The sequence below is a fragment of the Columba livia genome, chromosome 1 (assembly GCF_036013475.1).
Source record: "Columba livia isolate bColLiv1 breed racing homer chromosome 1, bColLiv1.pat.W.v2, whole genome shotgun sequence".
NCBI classification, from domain to species: Eukaryota; Metazoa; Chordata; class Aves; order Columbiformes; family Columbidae; genus Columba; species Columba livia.
This window is the reverse complement of record NC_088602.1, coordinates 53,491,658-53,516,717: the sequence shown is the minus strand read 5'-3', so window position 1 is coordinate 53,516,717 and position 25,060 is coordinate 53,491,658. Positions and strand designations below refer to the sequence as shown.

The window sequence follows — 25,060 nt, the reverse complement described above, 5'->3', positions numbered from 1 at the left end:
GGAGAAATCAAAGGGTTTGTCAGTTGGTTAGTGGAGGGGCCAGGAGTCCATTTGCATGGTCACATCGGTGTGTGAGCCCACTAGAGACCAGAGGATCCAAGGCTGCTGGGCAGATGGTGGGTGTCTAAGGGTAGTTACTGACGGGATCCCTAGTGTGTGTGGGGGGGCAAAGGACATCTGTACCAGCAGCAGGACTGGGGCTGTGAGTCTGGGGGGGGGGGGTAACATGTTCAGGTGCCAGCAACAGGCAAGATCAAAGATCCAGGGTCAATTAGCAGACAGGCTAAGTGTCCAAAGGCCAGTTATTGGAGGGACACTGTATACATGCATATGTTTACACACACACATATGTATATATTTTCCACTAACAGGCTTTCATCTTGACCAGTCAGAAAAGTGAACAGGATAAGGCAATAGGTGCTGTTTGTGTTTACATGAGCACTGTGTTTTCCATTTGTGACAGTATGCTGCATATATCCCTGTTGTATGTATATGCACATGCGATACTGGGAATACATGCTCAGCCTTGATACTGTTTGGACCTGGCGACATGATCCTGCAGCAAATTTGACAACTAACATGAGTCAATTGCATTCACACTTTTTAGAACACCTCACTCTTAGTCCATGCGTGTTCAGCTGTCTTTGAGAATGCTTGCTAAAATGAGCTTTCTAGGACAGTTATGCAGAGGGATGTCTTATTTCTGAATCTATGGTAGCAAAACTTCGAGGTAGCCACAAAGTTCTTCAGGGTAGGGCAAGTTCAGAAATGCACAAAACTTCATCTTTCAAACCTAAGAAACCTCAAAGTGTCAATGCAACCTACGTGCTTCTGATGCAAACAGAAAGCAAATAGAGGAACAAAATTTTATTTAGATTCATCTTCTGTTTAATTTCTTCAGTGTGAGGAGAGGTCTAACCTTAAGGGAAGATGAACAAAACTCTTAGGAATGGCTATGATCACAGGAGGTACACATATCTTGTCAGCACACTGCACAAGTTCTACAATTCTGTTAGAGCCCTGTGTACACCAGCCAATACAGGATGACAGTACAAAGTCAACATTGGAAAAATATCCATTCTTTGTGAGGCAAATCACCTTCCTCCTGTCTTGACCTCTAGAGATTTTTTCAGACTCTGTTCCACAGAGCAACAACTTTCCAGACTTGATGTTGAGATTCAAATTCAAAAGTATTTTGTTCTTTTTTTTTTCCCCCCAACTAATCGAAACAAATAAGCAATGGCTAGAGGCCTGAACCTCAAGATGAAATCCATAAACATTTCTGAAGAGTTAATACAAACTGTTAGCAAGTCTGTCATATATCAATGGCTATATGTTAGCTGGGCCCCCCATATGCCCCAATATATCTCTGTTCTTTTAAACCAGTTTCGATATAAGCCATCACTCTTGTTGTATTATCACTTAATGTGAGAGTAAACATTGTCCCCTCTTTCTATAAGGAACAGTGAAACACATAGCATACATTAAAGCTAGAGTTCTAAAATCTTCTATTTTCCTCTAGAAAATACTCTCACTATTTTCTTCCTACTTCCCAAGAAACATCTAAACTATGCACTATTTGGTACAGATCATGAAGTCAACATAAATTAGGGTTATTATCTGGCCAATTAAGACACAGAATTAATTTCTTGGGTATAACATTTTGAGAAGACCTGTTACCTTACTAATTAAAATGTAAATATTGGCAGAGTAGATTATATTTACTACACAGGTCCCAAGGACATGTTTGTGCTTCAGCCTACATTTCAGCCTTATTTTTGCGAAATTAAATTTTTCATAGTTCTTTTAATCTGGAAACAATCATATTTTGCATAGTTTATTAAAAATACGTGATTTTTTTCTATATTATGTACTATATAACATACAAATAATCTATTCTTCACTAAAAATTAGTTGTTAATGGTGGAAAAAATAAAATACATAGTCAAATTGAAAATAAGCCTTGACCTGTGACTTTTCAATAGGACAATTCCAAATAAGAGTTCTAGCATTTATTTCTAGCAAAGTTATTGTATTATTGCTGAAAGATATAGCATTGTTGTCAGTTATCATCTAAACATAGATTTGGACCAACTTCACAAATAATTTCACCAAAAGCTTTAAAGTAAAATCTCTGCTTATAACTCAGCTAATCATGAGATCAGACAGTTGACATACACATAATGATATTAAATTCAGAAAATCTTTCCCTTAGTGCCAAGTAATTTTACAGTATTGTTGATGATTAAAGGTTATAAAACTAGTAAACATTCGAACTTGAGTAATTCTTTGATGCATGAACCAGATCAGCTGTGTGACTCAATAAAATGGAAAAGAAAGAAGGGAGGATATGGTATGAAAAATATATTTCTTTTGTTTTTTTGTAATATTCTTTCCATGAAGTTCACTAGATGGATTCTTATAGAAAGAAATATAAGGATATACCTACAGGTATTCAGCACAAATTAATTTAAACCTTTCAAAGATTCACAAAACATCTTGAAGTATTTGCCTAGCTATACCTTCCAGAAAGAAAGGAAAAAAGTAACTAATTCTTGACAACATATCACAACTATTTTTCTGTGTCTGTAGGGCAAGTTATAGCTGTCAAAGTTAGGTGTTTAATGGGTTGCTTGTTTCAACTTTTTTTAATCTTTTTATTTGTGAAATATTCTTGGCATATGCAGTCCTTACCTAAAGTTAGCTTTGTTGTACAAATGTTTCTGTTTGCTCTTGGCATAAAAGAAAAAAATATATTTGTGGAGTAATATTTTGTTATTAACTTCCTCTTCTCTGCTTCCATTAATGAAACTGAGCTCCCATTATTCCAAGTAGAGGGTGACAGGACTCAAATGAAGGAGGTAGGCCTAATTCATACCTAGCTTATATGCCTTGGGGAAATATGGCCAAAGTTCCAGAATTAGCATATTGTTAGAACAAAGTATTAAGATGTCAGGTTTTATTTGCTTCTACAAGTCTAGTTTTTGTCCTTCCTGGCTTTTACAATGGATTCTCTGCTTTCCTGTTCGGAGCCTCATGATTCCAGCCCTATCAGCATTTAGAAGAAGCATTCTGTGTCCTTTACTTTTTTACTTTTCCTTGTATTAATTACAACTGATGGGCATCCTTTAGGTGGAACATTTATGGCAGATGTTGCAAAGTAAGGCAAACTAATGTCTTTGTTTTCAGGACTGTCCACTTTCTCTTTGTTGCTCTAGCAATGCCATCTACCTCCCAGGTGTATTGCACTGGTCTGTGGAAAACATGTGTAATAGTATGTGCTCACTGGTTCTGCTACATGGTTCCTAAACAGTCCAAACAATTTCTTTAAGCATCAAAATGCATTAATACCATTTTGAATAATAATAATATAGAAGAAAATCTACTCCACAATCTATTTCCGTGCACAGTGGCTCCACATTTATTCTTCTATCATCTACAAATTGCACAATTTGCCTCACAGTTGGGTTCCTAACATTTGTTATAGATTCCTTCCCTTCCCTCCTACACGGGGACTTAACAGATGTAGCTTAAGGTAAATGTTTCCTAAACTTCTGGTGTGCTCACATCAGTTCCTAAAAGCTTTGGCTATCAATTAACTCTAAGTAGTTCTCTAAGCATATTTTATGTGTTTGATGGTTAAATCATAAGTTAACAACAGAGAAAAATAAAATGCAGTTATCAATATATTAAGTAGTTAGTTATTTATAGTTAATTACAAATATACAATAAAAAGGTCGTTGAATAAGAGATACTAGTGTTATCAAACAAAACACTGGTTGAATAAAATTTAGAGATTTAGACATCACATAGTCAAGTGCACAAATTCACTTCACTACCCATGACTGAAATAAATATTCTATTTCTAATTCTAGAAAATGAAGCACAACATAGTTACCAAGGGTTCCAGAGGGATTTCATTTGTATTTGCTGTCTCTTATAAAATAATATTGAGATGTGAAGCCATGTTGTTCAGCACAAGCTTTCTAATCTTATAATTTTGTGTGTGCATAAAGTGCACACAGTTCCATTCGGGCACTGGTCTATACTAATAAGTTATAAGACATCAAAATTAATTTAATATACAGTAATTCAGCATTGTTTCTGCTTTGTAGGATCCTTTAATTAAGCAAACATGAAGAATTAATTCCTTTGGATTATGGTACAGAAAGAATGATTCCTCCAAATATAAGGTCTGCAATGAGAAGAAGCCTAAACTTTTTATCAGCCGGCTAACATGTTTCTTAATCACATCTCTACTGTATTCACTACCTACATAAATAAGCAGACTATGTTTGTTGAACAAATAAATAAGAAATAAACAATATCAACATTATAATATTGGTTACATTAACATGTGATTTAGGAATTGTGGGGTTTTTTTATAAAACAAAAGAAGACCTAAAGAATGGTACTTCACCTTGTTCAAAGTAAGGTAATGAAAAAAACAAAAAAGACTGTCTAGATTTATATAAATTTACAAATGTACAAATGACGTGGCATGTTTTCAAACTTAGGGACATATGAATAAAATATATTTCACAGAGCAAACCTGACAAAATACTATGATTTTTTTTTTTTACTCTGGAAATCTATTCCATCTTAAATGACATAAAATTTTTCTTATTTGCTATATATGAATATCTCGTTTATTGGAAGAATATCACATAATAACAATAATTATAAAGCAAATATGTAACAATGGTCACAGTAACTTAAAAAAATTCAAATTACATTATCAACACACAGAGAGAATTCTAATAAATGTTGACAATACTTTATGAACTGTCACAAGCTCTGAAAAAGACTGTGTGAAAACCAGGACTCTCATCCCAGTAGCTGCTTCTAAAATGCAGAGAAGATGCACTGCATGGTGCACCCCCAGTCCTGGTGGCCTGACTGTCCCATATCCAGTAGAAGCAAACAGTGGAACACTGAGGTTACATCCATGCTAATATTCATCCATAGCATGCACATTTAGCAGCACAGGACACAACCTTGGGCATCGGAATACAATGGTCTGTATATTGTAATTGCTAGTACGATTTCAGCTCGTGACAATCACAAAGTATCCTCTTTGGTAAGAGACTGAATCAACCCTGGGGTTCATTCAGAAGTCAGGAGACTCAGAAAACCAATCTCAATTGTCATTTTGGGTGTAGACTCCCTGCTCAGGGAGAGCAAGAGCATCCATATGAAACCAAGCAGCTCCATGGCAGTTGGCCTCAGCAATGGAGAACAAGCTCAAGCACGCTCATTTTGTTAGAGTACATACAACCTGAATGTCTTTCCTGTCAACTTTATATCTTCAGAAATCCTCCTAAACATTTTTTATTTGAAAACTACAATCTACCTCTGCAGCTTTCAATATTAACACAAGACCTCTTTAATATGCCCATGAGCTTTTTTCAGTTCAAGTGCACCAATGCAGTAAAAATAGGCAATATTAAGTCCCATTTTCCTTAGGTAGACTTAATGTCAGTTCATTTCCTGACAAATAAGAACATAAAGAAAAAACAGCTTCTTTAAGTTTATCCTTGTTATCCCAGATACAATAAGAGAGAAGAAAACAAAAATTAAAAAAAAAAACAACCAACCAAACAAACAAAAAACCTGTCAGCAATTATCATATTCAGATCAGCTAAGTGATAATACTCCAATGTTTTAGATTCGTATCCTCATTACACACATCATAGCAGTAGCAAGACCATAAGCAACTGAAGAGACTGCATCTGTTTCTCCTGTTTCTCTTAAATGGTAACTGCTGCTGTAATCAAGGTCTCCATCTCACAACTGCAGTATGCTGAATCGAAATGAATCTCACCTTAAGTATCAGCGAATCCGAGGTAAGTGTCTAAAGTGGATTATTTTAGCTGATACAATATTATTTGAATTAGGTGAGCTTTTTATCTCTAAAGGCTAGACTAACGCATCATCTTTCTCGTCAAGGATTAAGAATACTTGTGCTCATAATCACTGCATCTAGTAAGTGGTACGGTTGACATATAGCAATTCAATCCTATAATGAGATCCCCAGTTTTGGTTATATTAGCTGCTGTAAGACTGCACCTCCATTAGCAACTTCTGTGGATCAACAGAAAGAGAACTAAACAGCAAAGCAGTTGGTGCTGACAACCTACTCCTTTCTTTTCATATATTCAATTTTCTATTTTTGAGAGACTATGGTGCAGTCCCTTGTACTGGATTCTCCTTTGTGGCTGCATTGCATTAGATTTGCTCCAGGAGTGCATCTTCCAGCTAAATTTAATCCAAGATAAATCAAGTTTGTATGTTCTGAGATTCCTCTCTACATCAAGTGGTGACAACCAAGTGGACTCCAGATACACATTGAAATACTAATGCAGATGCGCTTTTAAACGTCTTAGAATATCATCAAGTGTGCACTCATTTGTAATAACAACATGAGTAGCCATGAAATAGATATTTGTACATTTTTACAGAAGCCATCCATGTTTGTAGAGGGTGGTTTTGTAACACTAACTGGAAAAGGAGGAAAGCAAGAGAAGAAGGAGAATGATATGCAGCTATCCACATCTTCCCTGTCTTGCAAAAACAGGTACAATTTGGAAGGAATGAATATTTGTTTTGCCATCTTTTACTGTGCTTAGACAAAAACTCTTTACTCTCTAATTTGCAGTCACAGAAGATGATGAGGATACACACAGTAAAATACCTAGAAAAATTGTTCATTTGAGGCAGTTTCAAATACTCAGCTCCAACAGAGTAATCAGAAACATGACAAAGATTGCGGTAGCCCACCAGATTTTGAAATAAAATCTGTTCTGGCATAATATAAAACATCTGCTTTCACACTATTGTTACTTCTGTTATTTAATTGAGTCACTATCTTGTTTTCTTTCACCACAACTTCCAAGTAGTGTAAGTCACGAATATCAAAACGGAGGCCAGATATTAGAGCAGACATTTTTTATCAAGAGACCTCAGAGTAATAGATGATCTAGGAGAACATAATTTCACCCATGTAGTTTAGACACTGGGGCCTCATTTCATGTTTTTAATTATTCTGTTTAGTTATTACAGTTTCAAATGTTTTGTGGCAATCAGCAGAAACTAATTAGACATAAAACTATAAGACTTTCATTTTCAAACACTTTATCTTAATTACATTGTAAATGCTGATATTAACAGATTACACAGCAGTTTCTTTGGTTCCTTCATTAAATGATTCCTAGAGAGTGCTTTAGAAGAAGTAATAAATATCCACTAATACCCTCAGAGTCTGCAGCAAATGTGGACAATTGAGAGAAAGACTTGGAAATTGTGTGCATTTTTTTCAAGCAGAAAACAGAGAGAAATGGCTACTATTTACATCCCCGAAGTTGCAGAGTGACATCAGATGTCTTGAGCTCCTCTTCCAACCAGAATGATTCTATGAGTCTATGATTCTATGAAATGGGTCTAGCATATTAGCTCCAAATTGTTAATCCTCCTAAATCAATAACAAAGTGAAGACAATATTAAGCAAACAGAAAAAAATATCAAAATAGCAGCCAAATGTACCAGTGGAATAATTCTATCAACAGTGATAGTTCTACTTCAAGGCAAAATGCAGCCCAAAACCTGAAAGAACATATGTTTTTATTTTATTCAGTTTTTCAGGTATTTCTAAGTGATTAATCAATTATTCAGTTATTTCTAAGTAATTATCTAGCTTTAAAATACCATCAGTTTGCTTTTTTAATATCTCTGTGTCAATTACCATCACACTATTCAGATTTTCCTTCCTGCAACATGAAGATCATAAAAAACTAAGCCAAACATACTAGTGTGACATGTTATTAGAACAAAACACAGGAAACCTTGTTTAACCCTTGCAAATACCTCTTTGGGATATTGTGTTTATTCCAGGAGTCTGATTTAACAACAGAGTAAACTCTTGGCAAACAAAATGGAACACAAAATGACTGGTTGCATTCTTGCCAGGCAGTTTCATCATTCATAAACCCCCAAAAAACAAATTAAATATATTAATATCAAATAACTCTTAGATGTTACCAAATATCTTTAACTTCACATTTGAACACTATAGCATAACCTCATTTTTCCTGAAACTGACCCACACTCGCTTCTAAGTCTTTCTGCAAAACAATCAGCATGCTGAGAGATTCGACAGAAAAAGCAAGTACAAGAAATAATGGGAAACCATTAAAGGCTGCAGCCAAATTCAGAGCCACTTTATTTTCTCTGCTTTGAATGCAGGGCGTGAAAGTGAATTATCACATTTTTGTATGAGACAAAAGCAGAAAGTATAGGCAGTGACAGCATCTATAGAATTCTATGACAAGTTAGTGTTTGATCAGTAATACTAAGCAATTATGCTATTTGTTATTCTAAATATAAAAGAAAAATCACCGCATATTGACAAAGCTGAATTTTAGCTGTATCAATGGTATATTAAATAGTCTACAAGCTGAGGACTCATTTTAATGCTGGCACAGTAGAAAGCAGAACACTTTCAAAGACTGCCATGGAATCTTTGAAATGTAACCAGTAAAATGTGAATCACTTCTGTGATTTAAAAAAAATATTTGGAAGACTGGGGAACAGGTTTTGTCTTGACACTTGTTTCACTCTGGGTTTAGGAATTTTTTCTCAAGTCAGCATCTTGCAAGGATTTACTTGTGTAATTTCTTGTATTCTGTAGACTCCATGGAAGGATGCCCACACCATTTAATGAAGGAACTGTGGCCAGTGGTCAGTTCTTGGCCACAATCCTCCTTTCTTCCCCCAGAATACTGTTTTCTTGGGCAGCCCTTCACCTTCATTATCCTCCAGACTGTATCTGATGGCAAGGGCCGTGACTTCCAAAGAACATATTAACATTTAAACAGTGAAGTTAATCTCATGTGAGTGCTTAGGTTGACCCTGTGCATTTTTCTAGTATGGATACAACCACCCAATCTAGCAGGGCCATATTTCATGTATCAACATGAATCCCATATTACAAAAAGAATATTGCCAAACAAATGACTCGGACAGTAATTGTCACATAGTTGTTGATACCCAGGGTTATACTGCCCAAAGTTTTGAATCTCAAATTCATACAAAAGGGGATTTGGTAAAACTGAGTAGCGAAGTCTACAACTGTAAATTTTTACACTCTTTATTGCAATTATTAGTCTCATTGAGGATCTACTCCTAAAAAATGAAAAGCAAAAGGCTTGATGCAAAGCTTGTTTAAATCAATCAAAGGACTATATCTGATTACAAAGCTTTGTGAATCAAGCTCCAAAAGTGTGAAATAGGAGTAGTCAGACATAGCAAAATTTTTAAGTAGAAGAACATAATTGTTTAAATCTATCCTTTGTAAAAGTGAATAAATGATTTAGTATGCAGAACTCAGACTACAAGTAATTGTGAGAAATAAAAATCAATAAATAGGAGAGGAATCACAGACAGACATTCCAGGGTATGACATACATTACATTAATATGTGTTACAGCCTCCTTGGAGAAGACTTGAAAATTGAACTATGTGAAACTTGTTTATGCAAAACATGAAGAAATACCACTGAAAGCTGGTATTTTCTTTTTCACTTTCAAATAAGCTTTTCCACTTTTAAATTCATTGTTTGAGCTTTAAGTAAGCCACAGCACAACTCAGTTTAGAATTCGTGGTTCATATTGTTCTCAGTGAAATGCTTCCTAATCAGCCATTATTGCCTATAGGCATGAAGCCAAAGAAATCAGCAGACTAGAATGTATTTATTTATTAATTTTAATCAGTGCAGCTAATGCCAGGACCTTTAAACCATCTGCTTCAGTTAAGGAAAAAGTATGGACCACTGGTGATGCTATTACTGAAAAGAAAAAAAAAAAAAAAAAAATTTAGAGGAGAAACATATGTTGTAATGGCAATTTGCCTCCTGAGTGCAGAGGGAAAGAGGCAAACACTTCACATATAAGAGCAGGCTCTATGATTACTGTTTCAGACTTCTGCATATTCTGAATTGCTTTCCAAGATGTTAAGGTGTTTTTTTTCCTATATGTCTGCTAGTGCTCAAGGGAGCAGAGGGGAAAAAAAAAAACCACTGTAAGCAACCAAAAACTCTCATGATATACATGTCTGCGCATTTCAAAGTGAACACACAAGCGTTCATATGTTGACAACTGAAACAATTATCTAATCACTCAGACACATTCTGATTACACACCCTGGTGAACTGACCTGGCAGGTTTAGTACAGATACGTATTTTTGACTTAACCTCCATCACTGCTATTTTACTGTTTCCTGGTTTATCCACACTTCAGGAATCCCCAGTTGAAGTGATTTTATAAGGCCAGAGGCACAAGTAGAGGGCACAGGTTGCTTGTCAAGGCAGACAGAACTGCCTCTGAACTGACCTGGTTCTGGGAACCACATGGCACACATGGCATAACGTGGGCAACTTGCATGAGATTACTTGCTATGCCAGCATCTTAGCTGCAACTCCTTCCCTCCCTACACTACTTTAGTGTGACTAAAAGACTGGCACCACATCTTCACTTGAGTTTACTCTAAAGCATGTCTTTCCACAGGACACATGAAAAGGTAAACAGAAAAGGAATCTCCCATAAAAAGGGAATGGAAAATTATCTGAAAAAGAGATATGCCTATATGACCTTGGCACTGTGAACTAAATTAGTATAAAGAACCAGTCTCTCCTCTGAGCTTCATATTGCTTTAAGCAAGCTCTGACTGTATGATGTAACAGTTCTTTCATGGGATTTTTTTACTTCAGTGTCCAGAATAACATGAGTGAGCTTACCTGACATGCAAGACAGGAAATATGGTTATGCTTCTGCTCAAACATATATGGCATTTATAAATGAAAATATTTTCCCCAACAAATACCTTTTCAGTAACATTAGAGTAGTAGTTACAAGAGGAATAGCAATATCACTAATGAAAAAAAAAAAAAAAAGATATTCTGGGTTCCACAACAAAACGTCCATTGTCTCTAATGATGCATAATGGGGTCCTCAGTCATAGAGAGGCAGCCACATTTCTGTGTAGTACCAAGAACCCATTTATACCGTGAAAAGAAATAGCCACCTAGAACTAAGAGTTGTTGTGTATAATAGCTTTTTCTGAAAAAGACATATGATCCAATTTCATTTTGACAGAAACCACCCAGTGAAATGGACATCTGAGGTAAAATGTTTTGATTAAAATTCATTTGTGCTGTGAGCTTCAATTCTTAATATAAGTTAGGCCATACAGTGTTTAGGTACAAATGCAGTAGCTAGTAGCTTGTGCAGAATTTAGCACAGAAGTCATACTTACAGTTAGAGTCCTCAACTTAGAGAAAGCAATTGTCTACTGAGACACTTTGTTGCAGTTACAACATAACAGAAAGGCAAAAACCTACTGCCCTTCCAGGCAGAAAAGGGAACAAGTCTAGAAGAAATCAGCCACTTGGTAGTTCTTTTAAGGACTTGATTTTAAACAGCCTGGATGCACACCCTGCTACAGCAAAACACCAATTTGAATGCTCAGCTTTTTGAATATTCCCATCAAATTCAATGAGATAATTCAAATGTTTTCAGGATGAAATAAGCATGTTGAGCATTTTATACCACTGAACAATCAGAGCAATGAATAGCCTAAACATTTTGAACCTGATTCTCAGTAAGTGTAAATTGCTATTATCCATTGAGTTTATTTAACTACATAGATCTGCAGCCATTGCAGAAATAGGGGACTTAAAATTGTTTGAATGCAAGATATGGAAGTAGTGTGACAATTTAATCATTATTTTCTTTCTAAGAAAGTGGAAAGATAATTTAGAGAGTTATTAATAAAGCCACAGTTGCACACTACTTTGTGATAATAATCAATTTGTTTATAGCATATAAGGTAAATAACCTATTAAAAGTGATCTAATAGATTTTGTAATTTTCATAACATAGTAAGATCAAGAAAAATAGCTAAGTTATTAACAAATAAATAGCCATCTTATAATAGTTTTTCTCAGAGATTCAAAAATATTAAAGGATCTAACAAGATATGAAAATAAAATAAAAGGGATTTGAAAATGACATAATTTAAGCATTGAAATAAATTGAGTGTAGAATCATGCTGGAGAATAGAATCTATTCTGAATTTATTTCTTTCTTATTTTATGATTAAATATATGAACTGGCCTCTACTGACATTTTCAAATGCTTCTTTTAGAGTCATGCTTTGCTTTAAATTATTTCAGTTTGAAAGAATTGATTCATGAGCAGTTTATCTCATTTACTTCACTGCCAGATGGATATGAAAAGACAGAAATGTTCTGTGTCACCAGCTGTGCTACTGGGTCTGGGTAAAAGACTGAATTATTTTATGTATGTCACCTGTAGTGGCTTTCAGTAATGAGAACTCTGTAAATTAGCTTAATAAATAAAATTAGCATTTAGCTTGCAATAATTACTGGTTTTTAAACTATAAGAAAAGTGTTTCTGAATTTATGTTAATGGTTATACCTTAACAGGCTCCCTGCTGGATATCATGGACATACACTTTGAACAGTGCCTCATTTAGTGTGATCAAATACAGGAATGCATGCATAACCCTAATTAATGGTTTCCCATATGGGACATGTAAACTTTCAAAAGTCTAAAAGATCGTGAAATAACAAAAAATTTAAATCTGGCTCAAATTCTCAATTCAGTATTCAATTTGAAAGAAAACTTAATCTGGCATCAGTTTTTGGACCATCACAAAGTGCCACATGAAACTTGTCTTATCAACATTAGCTGCTATCAAACAGAGTAAGGCTATAAAACAGTATATTAAGCAAAAAACATGAACATTAAAACTTCATATGTATAAACACAGGTTTAATTTTTTTCTCCTTTTTTTTTGTTTCCATCACATACTGATTCATAACAATTTAGAAGACAATACAGGAAAAACAGAATCAAATACTGTAATTCAGAGAAAACATAGCACTTCATCATTTTTTCTCCATCACTACGTAAGCAAGCAGTCTTTAATATCTTGAGATTTATCTGTAATTCTCACTTCTGATACACAACCTACAAAACATTGTGTCAGTGAGCAGGTGATGCATTCAGAGTGTTTCAAATGTTGTTATCTTCATTAAAAATTTGTGCTTCTCTTTTCAACCTCTTTCTTTCCTCTTTCAACCTCCTCTTTGTTTTATGTATTTTAGTCACACCTCTAAATTTGAAATTATTCCCTTTGTTGTACAATTAGAAATCTAGGAGCTATTACTGTGTTAGTAACATTAGTCATTGTAATCAGAATGGTCAGTTTTATTCTTTCTCAGCTTTGGAGAATTTGAGGATTTACTCAGTGTCTTTTCTGAATAGGGTACTCACCTAAGCGAAATAATGACAATTAGATCAATTAAATGAAAAACATAGAGTGGCAACTAGAAGAGGTAGAAAGAATATGCAGAGGACTTTCAATAGCCTAAAACCTCACTGTCATTGATTTAGCGGTTTCAGTCCACAAGCCTGGGAGAAAGAGCAGCTAGTTAGACTGTTTTGGACATTTTATCCATTCAAAACATTAAGAGAGACTGTGTTTTTCCTAAAGCCACACATAACTGAACATCTTGCTGGCATCAAGTTAAACACACTATAATTATTGAACCAACGATCTTACCCTGACCAGCCTGATACACCCACAGAAGTCCCCTCATTTGCAAAGTTGTTTTATTAAAAGCCTTTGCTGGCACCTGTCATAATGAAACTGCAGCAGCCTTTAAAGCCAAAATCTCTCATCTATGTAGTTAAAGGAAAAAAGGACAAAGTATCTTTAAGTCCAGTGATGTTATTAGAGTTGGGAAAGTTTTCTCTTCTTGAAAAATATGGTGCTATGTACAGTTTAAAATGAGCTGAGAGAAGATGCAGAAAGTTTTGAGGTAGATTCATTAATATTAAAACTGAGTTCCATAATCACCACAAATATTATCTTGATCAGGTGTGATTTGCATGCTGAGTTAATTGTTGTCAGTTTGTTTTTTTTCTTTCCTTTGTAGTCTAAAATAAAAGGGGGAGCAACAACTGGGAAAAAAATGTATTTCTGTTGGCTCCTCTACCTGTAAGCTGAGAGCAGTGGAGTAACAAATTGAAGCCACGGATGAATGTAAAAGGTACATATATGGAAACACACACTTTTTCCCAAAAAGGGAAACGAGTAGCAAGCAGGAGCTTGCTTCCATGAAATGGAAGTGTTAAGTATTGGACTATGCTCTGAGGCATGTCCTCCTATTGAAACTACTGGGAGCAACAACTAAAGTAATAAACAGTGATAGAAACCACTGAAAAAGTTGTGGTTATTGAATGACAGATACTTAAGAAGGTTGTATAGGTATTCCATCTAGATGTTTCACATGCTTGTTTATATGCAGACATTAAAGCACATCTATATATATATATTTAAGAAATGGCATGATGTGCTATGCCATCAGTTGAACCATGTAACTCTTCTTTTTAATTGCTTAGAGAATTTTGACCTATACTTTATCAGATAAAAAGCTGAAGAACACAAAACTGTTTTCTTTATCTTATTTCAACATTGTCCACAGACCTTTAGGTTGTATTGAGACTACATAAAGTGGGAGCACTTCTGACTTCCTGAACTTAGGCACTAATAACAACCATCCTGGGGGATGAAAAAGGGTGATATGTGTTGTTAAGATCATGCTACAGATGAAGAGAAACCTTTTGACGGAAAATAAATTTAATTGGAATCATCTGGTGACAAAAATCTGTCCCGCCTCTGCCAGCTCTGGCACGTAAACACAGCCGTAGCCTTGATTTTATTCTGCTTTGAGAAAAAAAACTCTGACTGAACACAAGTGGTACTACTGCTGTTTGTGCACAGTAGTAATACGGTGAGACTTAGTTTCAGTGCAATACATTTGTGCATATATATCTGTCTACATACTAATACTCTAGCAGGGTACATGCAGAAATCACACCGAATATGTATTTACATTAACAACATAACTACTTAATCCTGTTTGAAACTGCATATATGTTCAATTGCAAGAGAGAATATTTTCCAGATTCCACTGGCAGATTACAAATTTAATCTTCACGAAATGTGGATTTTGTTCAGGGATCTACTAAGCATCAGGATTTTATTTTCATATATTTCAGCTAATTTTGAACTTCAAGTAATTCCTGTGATTAAAAGACTGAACTTTTGACAGTATGCCTGTGATGATACATTTTTTCCTTGGGGTTCTTCAGAACTGTAAAGTAAATCACTAAAAAGCTTAATAGTATCATATATTGCTCACTATTTAGAAAACCAGTAAGTCTAACATCTTAAGAAATCTAAAGTTATCCATTAACCAGTTCCATAATTTTTTCTGTACCAAGCTAAGTAGATTTTTTTTGAAAATATTATTATTTTACTACCAGTATCTTTGAAGACATGGAAAAGCAGCTCCAGTCTGTTAATGCAGTTTATGCAGATAACTGCCTTGTGCAACAGATAGCACTCCTGTGAATTTTAATTGATTTAGTCTGCTGTACTACCAGAAGAGTAACACCATTATACAGATACTTTGAAGAGCAATCAATCAGTCAGTGCTCCAAGTGAGCAGGAGCTGAGCTCTGGAACCTTTCCCCAGCAGGATCACAGTTGCACTTCTAAATGAAAGAAGGGTTCTTACTGCTTCTCTTGAACAAAACGATAAAAATAAAATACAAAGTACAAAATGGAAACCAAAATACATTCCAGTTGGAGGAAAGGAAGGAGAAAAATCAGCAAATTATTCATTGAGGCTCTCCTGCTTACATCTTTTTGCTCTGAACAATGTAATCAATCTCTGCATTATCATATGCACTTTGCATTTTCCCTTTTGACTGATTTTCAAATGGAATCACTGTCATGTAAGGGCACTAGGCAGAATTACTATGCCTTCTGCTAGCTGCTGCATTACATTTATAATACTATATTTGATCTTTTTTTTTTTTTTTAGTTCCTCTTTACATCCTTATTTTAGCTTGTCTCTGACCAGCGCCAGCACTTTTCCTAATTACACTCAATGCTTTACCTGCACTTGAGGATGGATTTTCATTATTTAACAGTAATTCAGCTCCTAAATGTTCATAATTTACAAGATAGCCGCACAACACTCTGTGTACAGGAATATGCATACAGGAGTATAATAACACTCTTTGAAGACTTTTCTTCATGTTGTATTCCAAATCTTACTCCCTGTGACATCTTTGCTGCATTAGTCTTGACTCAGGACAAGAAAGAGATAAGACTACTATTACTACAGTTTAGAGAACTCCCTCTCATTCTGTGAATAACAGTTGACTTAGTTGATTTTAGAATAGCTTTTATAAAGTAACCAGCAGCTTTTACAATAATTTGGCTTATTCTGCTTTGTTAGGAAAACTGAAAACTGCAAGGATTAAATTTCATCATGTCAAAAAATTCTGATGCCAAACCATGAAGTAATCAGAAAAGTTATAAAAACAAAGCTTGTTAGACAAAATAATTTTCATGCATGCTTCCAAGCTTTCCTCTAAATTATAAATCCACAGTAAATACTACAGCCTTCCCAGGTAACACTGGTGCTCACAGCTCTTGGTACTGGGTGGTATGGAGTGTATGTGTCCCAGATCAATTCCTTCTCCCATACAGGAGGAAGCCATAACCTTCACACCCTACACTCTGATTCCTACACTAGGACTCCAATCATGCCTCCACTTTATGGTGCCCAAGTAGGTGTTTAACCCCATGCCACCAGTTTTTCCTACCACTACTTCAAACTAGTATCCTCTCCAACCATTTAAATTCCTACCTATGTCCTTGTCACTGATAGCTGCAGTCATCTATGGGAAGGTACCTAATCCCACGACCACAAGTCAGCACCTCTAGACAGTCAGTTATTACTCCAAGATTGCTGAGTCTCAGAGATATAGATTTAGGACCTCCACAAAGGCAATTGTTAATCAATGATACCTCTATTATCTAAAGAATCTACCATGCAACTAAGGTGAGTTTCTTCACATAGGCATAGGGATCATATGGTATGTTTCCTGTAATACCATTTCAGGGCTAAAAACATTTTTGAAGATAGGGTGGCCAAATCAATAGCTTTTATAAAAAGCTATTTACATCACTCATGTAAATGAGTGATGCCATATGTTACTCTCATTTCCCAGAACTTCAAAATCTAATCAGGATACTGTTCCTGAGAATCATGCCTGGCACAGACTAGTCAAACCTAGAATAGTGAAAATAACAGTCTGTAAGTGCTTTTTGTGTGGAACGGTATTTGCATATTTCAACTTTTTCCCAAAGAGAAGAGAGCTAAACATTTGTTGTCCTGGAAGAAAAAAAAAGAAGAGTATTTTGTTTCATTGCCTGTCTGCCAGTACACCTCTAATAATTTTTAAAAGCATTAGTGAATTCCAGCCAAATTTGACAAGGGACTGGAGTTCAATGTTTCTTTACATGTCTTTGGAAATCAATGATTAACAGCCATTTTGAAAAGCAGAAGACAAAGTTTAGATGTGTTTTACCAGAGTCAACTTATCAGCTGGGGAAACAGCAACCTAACAGCACAGATGTTAGGTGAAGGAAGTGGGTGTGTTCAGAGGACAGGTCTATACTATACACTAATAACATGCCTACAATGTTCATGGGTTAGAACTGTGCCTTTATCATTGATAAAAAGTTCTTATGGACCAAAATATATGTGTAGAAATAATCAGAAACTTTGGACAGTTTAATGAACTAATGCATTTTATTCCTTCTATAACTCTTATTTCAAATTGGAAATTACAATTGTTCATCTGGTTTTATAAATCCAGAAGGATTACAAGGCTTTCTTAAAAAAATAGTCTTTGTTCAAAAATCTGTTGGAGTCTGGGGAACAGAGAAATAAAAATATGCTGAGAAAATATGCTCAAGAAAAATATTTTCATTTTTTTAAATTAGCAATCTGAGTTGGTACTGAAATACCGTTTTCTCTTGAGTGAAGTATAAAACCACTCCAACTAGAAAAGGCTCACAGAGCTTTATTAGGCATGGATGCCACCTACTGGAAATCAACCAAGGCAGAAAAATCAAATCTAAGCAGTTCTCAAATGTCCAAAATAAGTGAGTTAATGTTGCATACAATCTCTAAATGCATAAGCCTGGAGTCAGCATCTAGGCAAGCCCACTCTCAAAATTAAAAGCACAATACTATTTAGGTTGGTAACCTAAGAAAACACTAGCAATTGCATATACGAAAGCAATGTGTCAAATCCCAAGTTTGAACTCTAAACTAAATGACAAAAATGATCATCTGCACTTACAAGATTCTGACGTCTTAAGAGTTTTTGTACAAGGGACAATCATTCAAAAAATGTGACCGTGGGAGACATTTCCTTATAACCTCAGGCCAGGAGCAAATATATTTTCTTTGATGAGAGTTGAAAGAGATTTTCCATACACAATTGGTCAACAACACATTAGAACACACAGCAATGCAGCAGACTGCACAAAATGAAGTCACAACATTGTATCATGAACAGAGTTAGTAGGGTCTCTAGACTACTCCTAAGCAGCAACTAGACTAAAATAAAAATTCCCTTGAAGGCTCTTTATTTATATGAATGTCAGCTAGTATAGCCACTTAACAATTTATGTTCTAAAACTAAAAGGGTAACACTTCCACTCAGGCAATAAAGTTCTTCTGTTCTTTTTTCCTCTCACTGATAAATTTTATTCACATATACACACACAAACAGAATATTTGAGGTATATATACTTTGTGGTAGTTAAAAGTTTTTGGGAAGTCAAGACATTCCAGGCATCCTAATGTTATAGCCCAATGACTAATGCCATTCAGATCCTGCCTGGGAAACATCAGAACAATTTCTAATTACAAGAAAAAGTGTATAAGTACAAATTACAATGAAATAAAATGATCTTGGATATTCAAATGAAATCAATTTAATGTTAACTGCTGCCTCTAAAATAGTGTTTTCTGGTTTTGTTTACTGCAGACTTTTTAACAAAAATTAAAGGTCATGTTTGGTTCTTAGTGCTTCAACTGTTCTAGTATCCCCAAACTATTGCAGATATATACAAATGCAACGCTCTAAAAAGAAATAGAAACATCAAGAAGCAAGAAAAGACTAAGTGTAAACATGCTATAGTAACTCAACTGAAATATAAAATTTTAAAAAGCAAATTAAGTAAAACATGACAGAAAGAAATCCTCTATCAGATGTTTAGGCAATTGAGTTAAATTTGTTTTAATAATACACTATAACTCAAAATTAAATAAGATAGTAGATTCACTGTATGTTACCAGCCTCATCTAGAGGATTCCTGTCAGACAAGACTTTATTAATTTGATACAATATGTATTTCAAGAAATAAAAACCTATTCCAATGAGAATTTTTTTCCCTTAGTCTCATAAAATCTCAGCATTTTTCTGATGCCTTTGGCAAAGGTAGCAGTAAAATACAGGGCAAAGATTTCAAAAATGATAGTATCTTGCTAGGTTATAAGCACATTCTAGTGGTTATCGCACAGAAAAAGCAGTGTGAAAGGCTGCACAAGACAGATATGTGCTGAACAGAAAGTGTGAAAAACAGTAAGCCTGGTCCCAAAACTGTGTAGAATATACTTTACAGTTACTAACTGATCTCATAAATGCAGTGACAGTGCATTCTTGCCAGCATGAGAGAACATGTATCCTGTTTCCACTATCTTAGCATAGTTATGGCAACAGCAAAACAGCTTTAAAGCAAAAGCAGAGTGAAAGTCCTTTTCTCTCTGAGGCTGTATTCTCTGTGTAGCAGTTCTCACTTATCTCAGAAAGAATTTTAGAAACAGGCACAGCAAATCCAAGCCCTACATCTGCTTATATAATGTTTTCAAGTACTATAGATGCATAGAACAGGGCTGACAAAGTACCACTGAACACAGAGGATGCTCTGAGGCATTAAGTTAAGGTCACTGTATTTCAGAAAATCCAAGCAAAAAAAAAAAAATAGATCTGCAAAAGAAAAGAGGGAAAGGAAAATGTAAAAAAAAAAAAAATTCAAAATGCAAATGTTGGACTGGAAGAAAAATTGAGAACTCCCTCGAGCCTCAAAAACTACACTCAAAACTTGGACTTCCTACATCACCAAGCATTTTCATATCCTTGAATTTTATACACCATATGTAAGACTTTATCACAAAACTCATAACCAGCCTCAGCTACTGGGACAATAAAATAATGTAACCTGATCTATTAGGTATCTTCTCAGAACCGTACTTCCCCTTGCCATCTTCTCCATCTTAATTAGCATTATAAGTACAGTTTCTGTCTCCACTGTAAGTCCCCAGTACTTACTAAATTTGTATTTGCTTGCACAGGAAAAAATCTGAGACCATAAACTATTTTGTCCATACTGCTGCCTCTTGCTCTCAACCTGCAAAATGATATATACACATTCCATTCAGACATCAGAATAAATTCATTTTCTTTCTCCTCTATTGGTTTTCTACTTCTCTCAGAGCATCAATCAGAAAGTTCCAGTTGTCCTAAACAGTGAAGACTATCAGTACATATATCTAAGTCTTTGGTATCTTCTGTTCTTGTGGTCTTTTTCTGTCATCTCTATTTTTCTAGGTTTATTGTCATCCCCTACATGGCATGGCTTTCCTTCCTTCATTCCTTCCTTCTAACTGTAAAAGTTTATTATGTTTATTAAGACTTTAAAACATCACTTATATGCTGTACATGACATTAGCTTTCTTTATAAAAAAAATAATATAAACTTTAAGTAAAAACAATCATATGAAAATAAAAGCAAGTTGGCAGTTGTCTTTCACTGGCCATATGCCTGCTTCAGATCCTCTCCATATATATTCATCTACAACCTGGGTAGCAGGGATGGAAAACAGTGATTTTTTTTCGTGAGATCTTTCAACAGACATCTTTGGCCTCCTTGCTCTCAACTTTCTTTCAGAAAGAGGAATTTCTGGCTTCCTGTCCATGGCTAGATATAACAATACACCAAATTAACAGCACATCTATTTCTTAAAGAGTAGTATTGATGCTTTTGTTCAGATAAGATTTAGGACTCAAAGGTGCTGCAGAGTCAGGATAGAAGTTCTTTACATGAGCTCTTTTGAGAGTGAGAAATGTCTCCAATTGCAATGCTTATGTTTTGAAGATATTTCCCATAGTATTCTCTTACAAGATCTCTCCTGTGCATACTTACACCCATATACATTTTAGGCGAATCACTATTTCAGCTATCACAGTATCACAGTATCACAGTATGTTTGGGATTGGAAGGGACCTCAAAAGATCATCTAGTCCAATCCCCCTGCTGGAGCAGGAACGCCTAGGTGAGGTCGCACAGGAACATGTCCAGGCGGGTTTTGAATGTCTCCAGAGAAGGAGACTCCACAACCTCCCTGGGCAGCCTGTTCCAGTGCTCTGTTACCCTCACTGAGAAGAAGTTTTTTCTCAAATTTAAGCGGAACCTCTTGTGTTTCAGCTTGATCCCATTACCCCTTGTCCTATCATTGTTGGCCACCGAGAAGAGCCTGGCTCCATCCTCATGGCACTCACCCTTTATATATTTATAAACATTAATGAGGTCCCCCCTTAGTCTCCTCTTCTCCAAACTAAAGAGCCCCAGCTCCCTCAGCCTTTCTTCATAAGGGAGGTGCTCCACTCCCTTAATCATCTTCGTTGCCCTACGCTGGACCCTCTCCAGCAGTTCCCTGTCCTTCTTGACCTGAGGGGCCCAGAACTGGACACAATATTCCAGATGTGGTCTCACCAGGGCGGAGTAGAGGGGAAGGAGAACCTCTCTCGATCTACTAGCCACTCCCCTTCTAATACACCCCAGGATGCCATTGGCCTTCCTGGCCACAAGAGCACAGTGCGGGCTCATGGTCATCCTGTTGTCCACCAGGACCCCCAGGTCCCTTTCCCCTATACTGCTCTCTAATATGTAATTTCCCAACCTGTACTGGAACCTGGGGTTGTTCCTGCCCAGATGCAGGACTCTACACTTTCCCTTGTTAAATTTCATCAGGTTATTCCCCGCCCAACTCTCCAGCCTGTCCAGGTCCCGCTGGATGGCAGCACAGCCTTCTGGTGTGTCAGCCACACCTCCCAGCTTGGTGTCATCAGCAAACTTGCTGATAGTACACTCAATTCCCTCGTCCAAATCGTTAATGAATATATTGAATAATATTGGCCCCAGTACTGACCCCTGAGGCACTCCACTAGATACTGGCCTCCAACTAGACTCTGCACCATTGACTACCACTCTCTGGCTTCTCTCCTTAAGCCAGTTTGCAACCCACGTCACTAGTCTATTGTCTAGACCACACCTCCTCAACTTAGCTGTGAGGATGCTGTGGGAGACTGTGTCAAAGGCTTTACTGAAGTCAAGGTAGACCACATCCACCGCTCTGCCATCATCCATCCACCTTGTTACATTCTCATAAAAGGCTATGAGGTTGGTCAAGCATGACTTACCCTTGGTAAAGCCATGCTGACTGCCCCTAATAACCTTCTTATCCTTGATATGCCTTGAGATGCCACCAAGGATTAGCTGTTCCATTACTTTCCCAGGGACAGAGGTGAGGCTGACCAGTCTATAATTACCCGGGTCCTCCTTCTTGCCCTTTTTGAAGACTGGAGTGACATTTGCTTTCCTCCAATCCTCGGGCACCTCCCCCGTTTCCCAAGACTCGGCAAAGATGATGGAGAGCGGTCCAGCAATTACTTCAGCCAGCTCCCTCAGCACCCGCGGATGCATCCCATCTGGACCCATGGATTTATGGATGTCCAGACTATTTAATTGCTCCCTAACCCAGTCCTCATCAACTAAAGCAAACTCCTCCATTGACCTGGCTTCATCCGGGGTCTCAGGGGTACAGGGCTCCCCAGGACAGCCTCCGGCAGAGTAGACAGAGACAAAGAAGGCATTCAGCAATTCTGCCTTCTCTGTATCTTCTGCCACCAGGGCACCCACCCCGTTCATTAGTGGGCCTACATTGCCTCTGGTATTAGTTTTATCAGCTATGTATTTGAAAAAGTTCTTTTTGCTCTCCTTGACCCCTCTCGCCAGCTGTAATTCTAAGGAGGCCTTGGCTATCCTAGCTGCCTTCCTACATCCTCTAACAGCAGCCTTATATTCTTCCCAAGTGGCCAGCCCCTGCTTCCACGACCTGTAAACTCTCCTTTTCTGCTTGAGCATACCCAACAGATCCCTATTCAGCCACGCAGGCCTCCTGGCTCCCTTCCTTGACTTCATTAAATGAATATATATGTCTCTCACACACACATACATTCAATGATCTCTAAAGATATCACAATAAATACATAAGATCCTGGGTCAACTGTGTCTGCAGAGATCTCTAACTATATTGGAAAGTTTCCATTTTAGATTATCTAATCCTGCCTTCATTTCTTTGTTACTTCATATCAGATTCTACTCCTGTTTCCCAAGCTCAGATTTTTCCTTCAATATACATTTTAACTGAAAATGGATTAGGTAGAACATGGACTGAGGTTCCAGACTTCTCTGAGATGAGCAGAGCACAGACGGAAGGGTGAACAGCCCACCTTCAGCTGAGTATAACTAGTTGCAAGTCAACCTTCAATGTCATGAGGCTGAAAACAAATGCTATGAAAGAATTTGTTTTTATTCCCATACAGAATAATAATAATAATAAAAAAAAAGTTTTAATGTTGAAAATTCAACTTGGTTATTTTTTACTGAAGAGTAGGTTAACCATTAATAATTTTCACTATCATCTTGGACATTTTATCATGAACTATTTCAGCTTTAGTAGGTTATTAAAAAGTCTACATTTGCCATAGTAGCAAAATATTCTGAAGAATGACTTCTCCTTTTCAGTCCCCAACAACACTCACAGAGGTTTTTGTCACACAACCCTGCTTTGATATCACATATGCATTGTTTTCACTCAGCCGTGCTGTTCAGAGAGCTAGCACTCAATCTCTAAGTCTAGCCTGCTGTCACTCTTTAATACTCCTGATCCCAACAACCAGACATATGTTCGATTATATTTGAAGCATAATTCGGCAAAATATTTCAATGTATGTTTAAATCTATTGCTATGAGTTATGTACTTAAATAACCTAGAAGATAGGGGTTTTAAAGTATTTCACAGGTTTTATATAGATAGTATTCTTCAGCTTTTATACATAATATATGTTTTTTAAACAAATGGATCTATCAAATCTTGTCCTTTCAGTTGGCACTGCTGAGAAGAAAGTGTGAAGAGTAAATACTAGCTGGCATATTGTCAAATCACAGCCAAAAGCTGGATTTTTTAATCTCAAAGAAGTCAATGCACAAACCTTGTATCACAATCAACCATAAAAGGAAAGGATGTATAAACTAAAGAAGATTAAGTCTGGACAACTATTAATTTTTACTGCACTCACATCTATAGACACCATGCTTTGTCTTTTGTTTTGATACATTTGACAAGGCAGGAGAAAAGTCATCTCTGCTCTCATAAGCTTAACAGTCTAAACAGGTTCCCATAAAAAGTAATTGGAAGCATTTGTGAATTTATAGAAAGCAATATTCTTCTCACAGTGTTCTTCGGATATTACTAGAGATGGAGTTCTGGAAAAGACATACAGGGCCAAATCAAACGGAGGTCTGCCTGCAGCACAATCAGTAGTGAGGTGTGTAACTGGGCTCTGTATAGACCTCATTATAATAATTCAGTATCTTAGACACTAAGCATGGAAAAGTCCATTGACAGAGGGCATGGCTCATAGGGGAAATGTGAAGAGAAAAATGGAGGACTGTGAAATATCATTTTTTCCTGAGTTTAACTAACTGTGGTGGATTCCATCACTACGAATCTCAACGATTTTTTCAGATAAGTAACCAAAGCACCCATCCACTCTTAGGTTGTGACTGTGATACCACATCCTATGTGTACAGTGCTCCTCATTCTCGTCTTGGAACTTCTTTTACTGTTCAGAATTTAAGGAACCTGGCAAATAAACACATGAAAATATCACTTTGGTAGCCTAGTAGTTATGGCTG

At 36.3% G+C, this 25,060-nt stretch overlaps 1 protein-coding gene across 3 annotated transcripts in view; it reads right to left on the bottom strand.

Moving 5' to 3' along the window:
• The window catches only part of GPC5 (glypican 5), a 663,584-nt gene that overhangs the window by 319,316 nt on the left and 319,208 nt on the right, over window positions 1-25,060 (bottom strand). The window contains exon 7 of one of the 3 annotated variants that reach the window (XM_065056843.1): window positions 3,285-7,471. The exons of the other annotated variants lie outside the window; for them this stretch is intronic. Within the exon in view, the coding sequence (XP_064912915.1) occupies window positions 7,463-7,471 (9 nt within the window). The 3' untranslated portion in view covers window positions 3,285-7,462. Of the gene's footprint in view, window positions 1-3,284; window positions 7,472-25,060 lie in introns of those variants that run through there. 3 annotated transcript variants of the gene reach the window in all.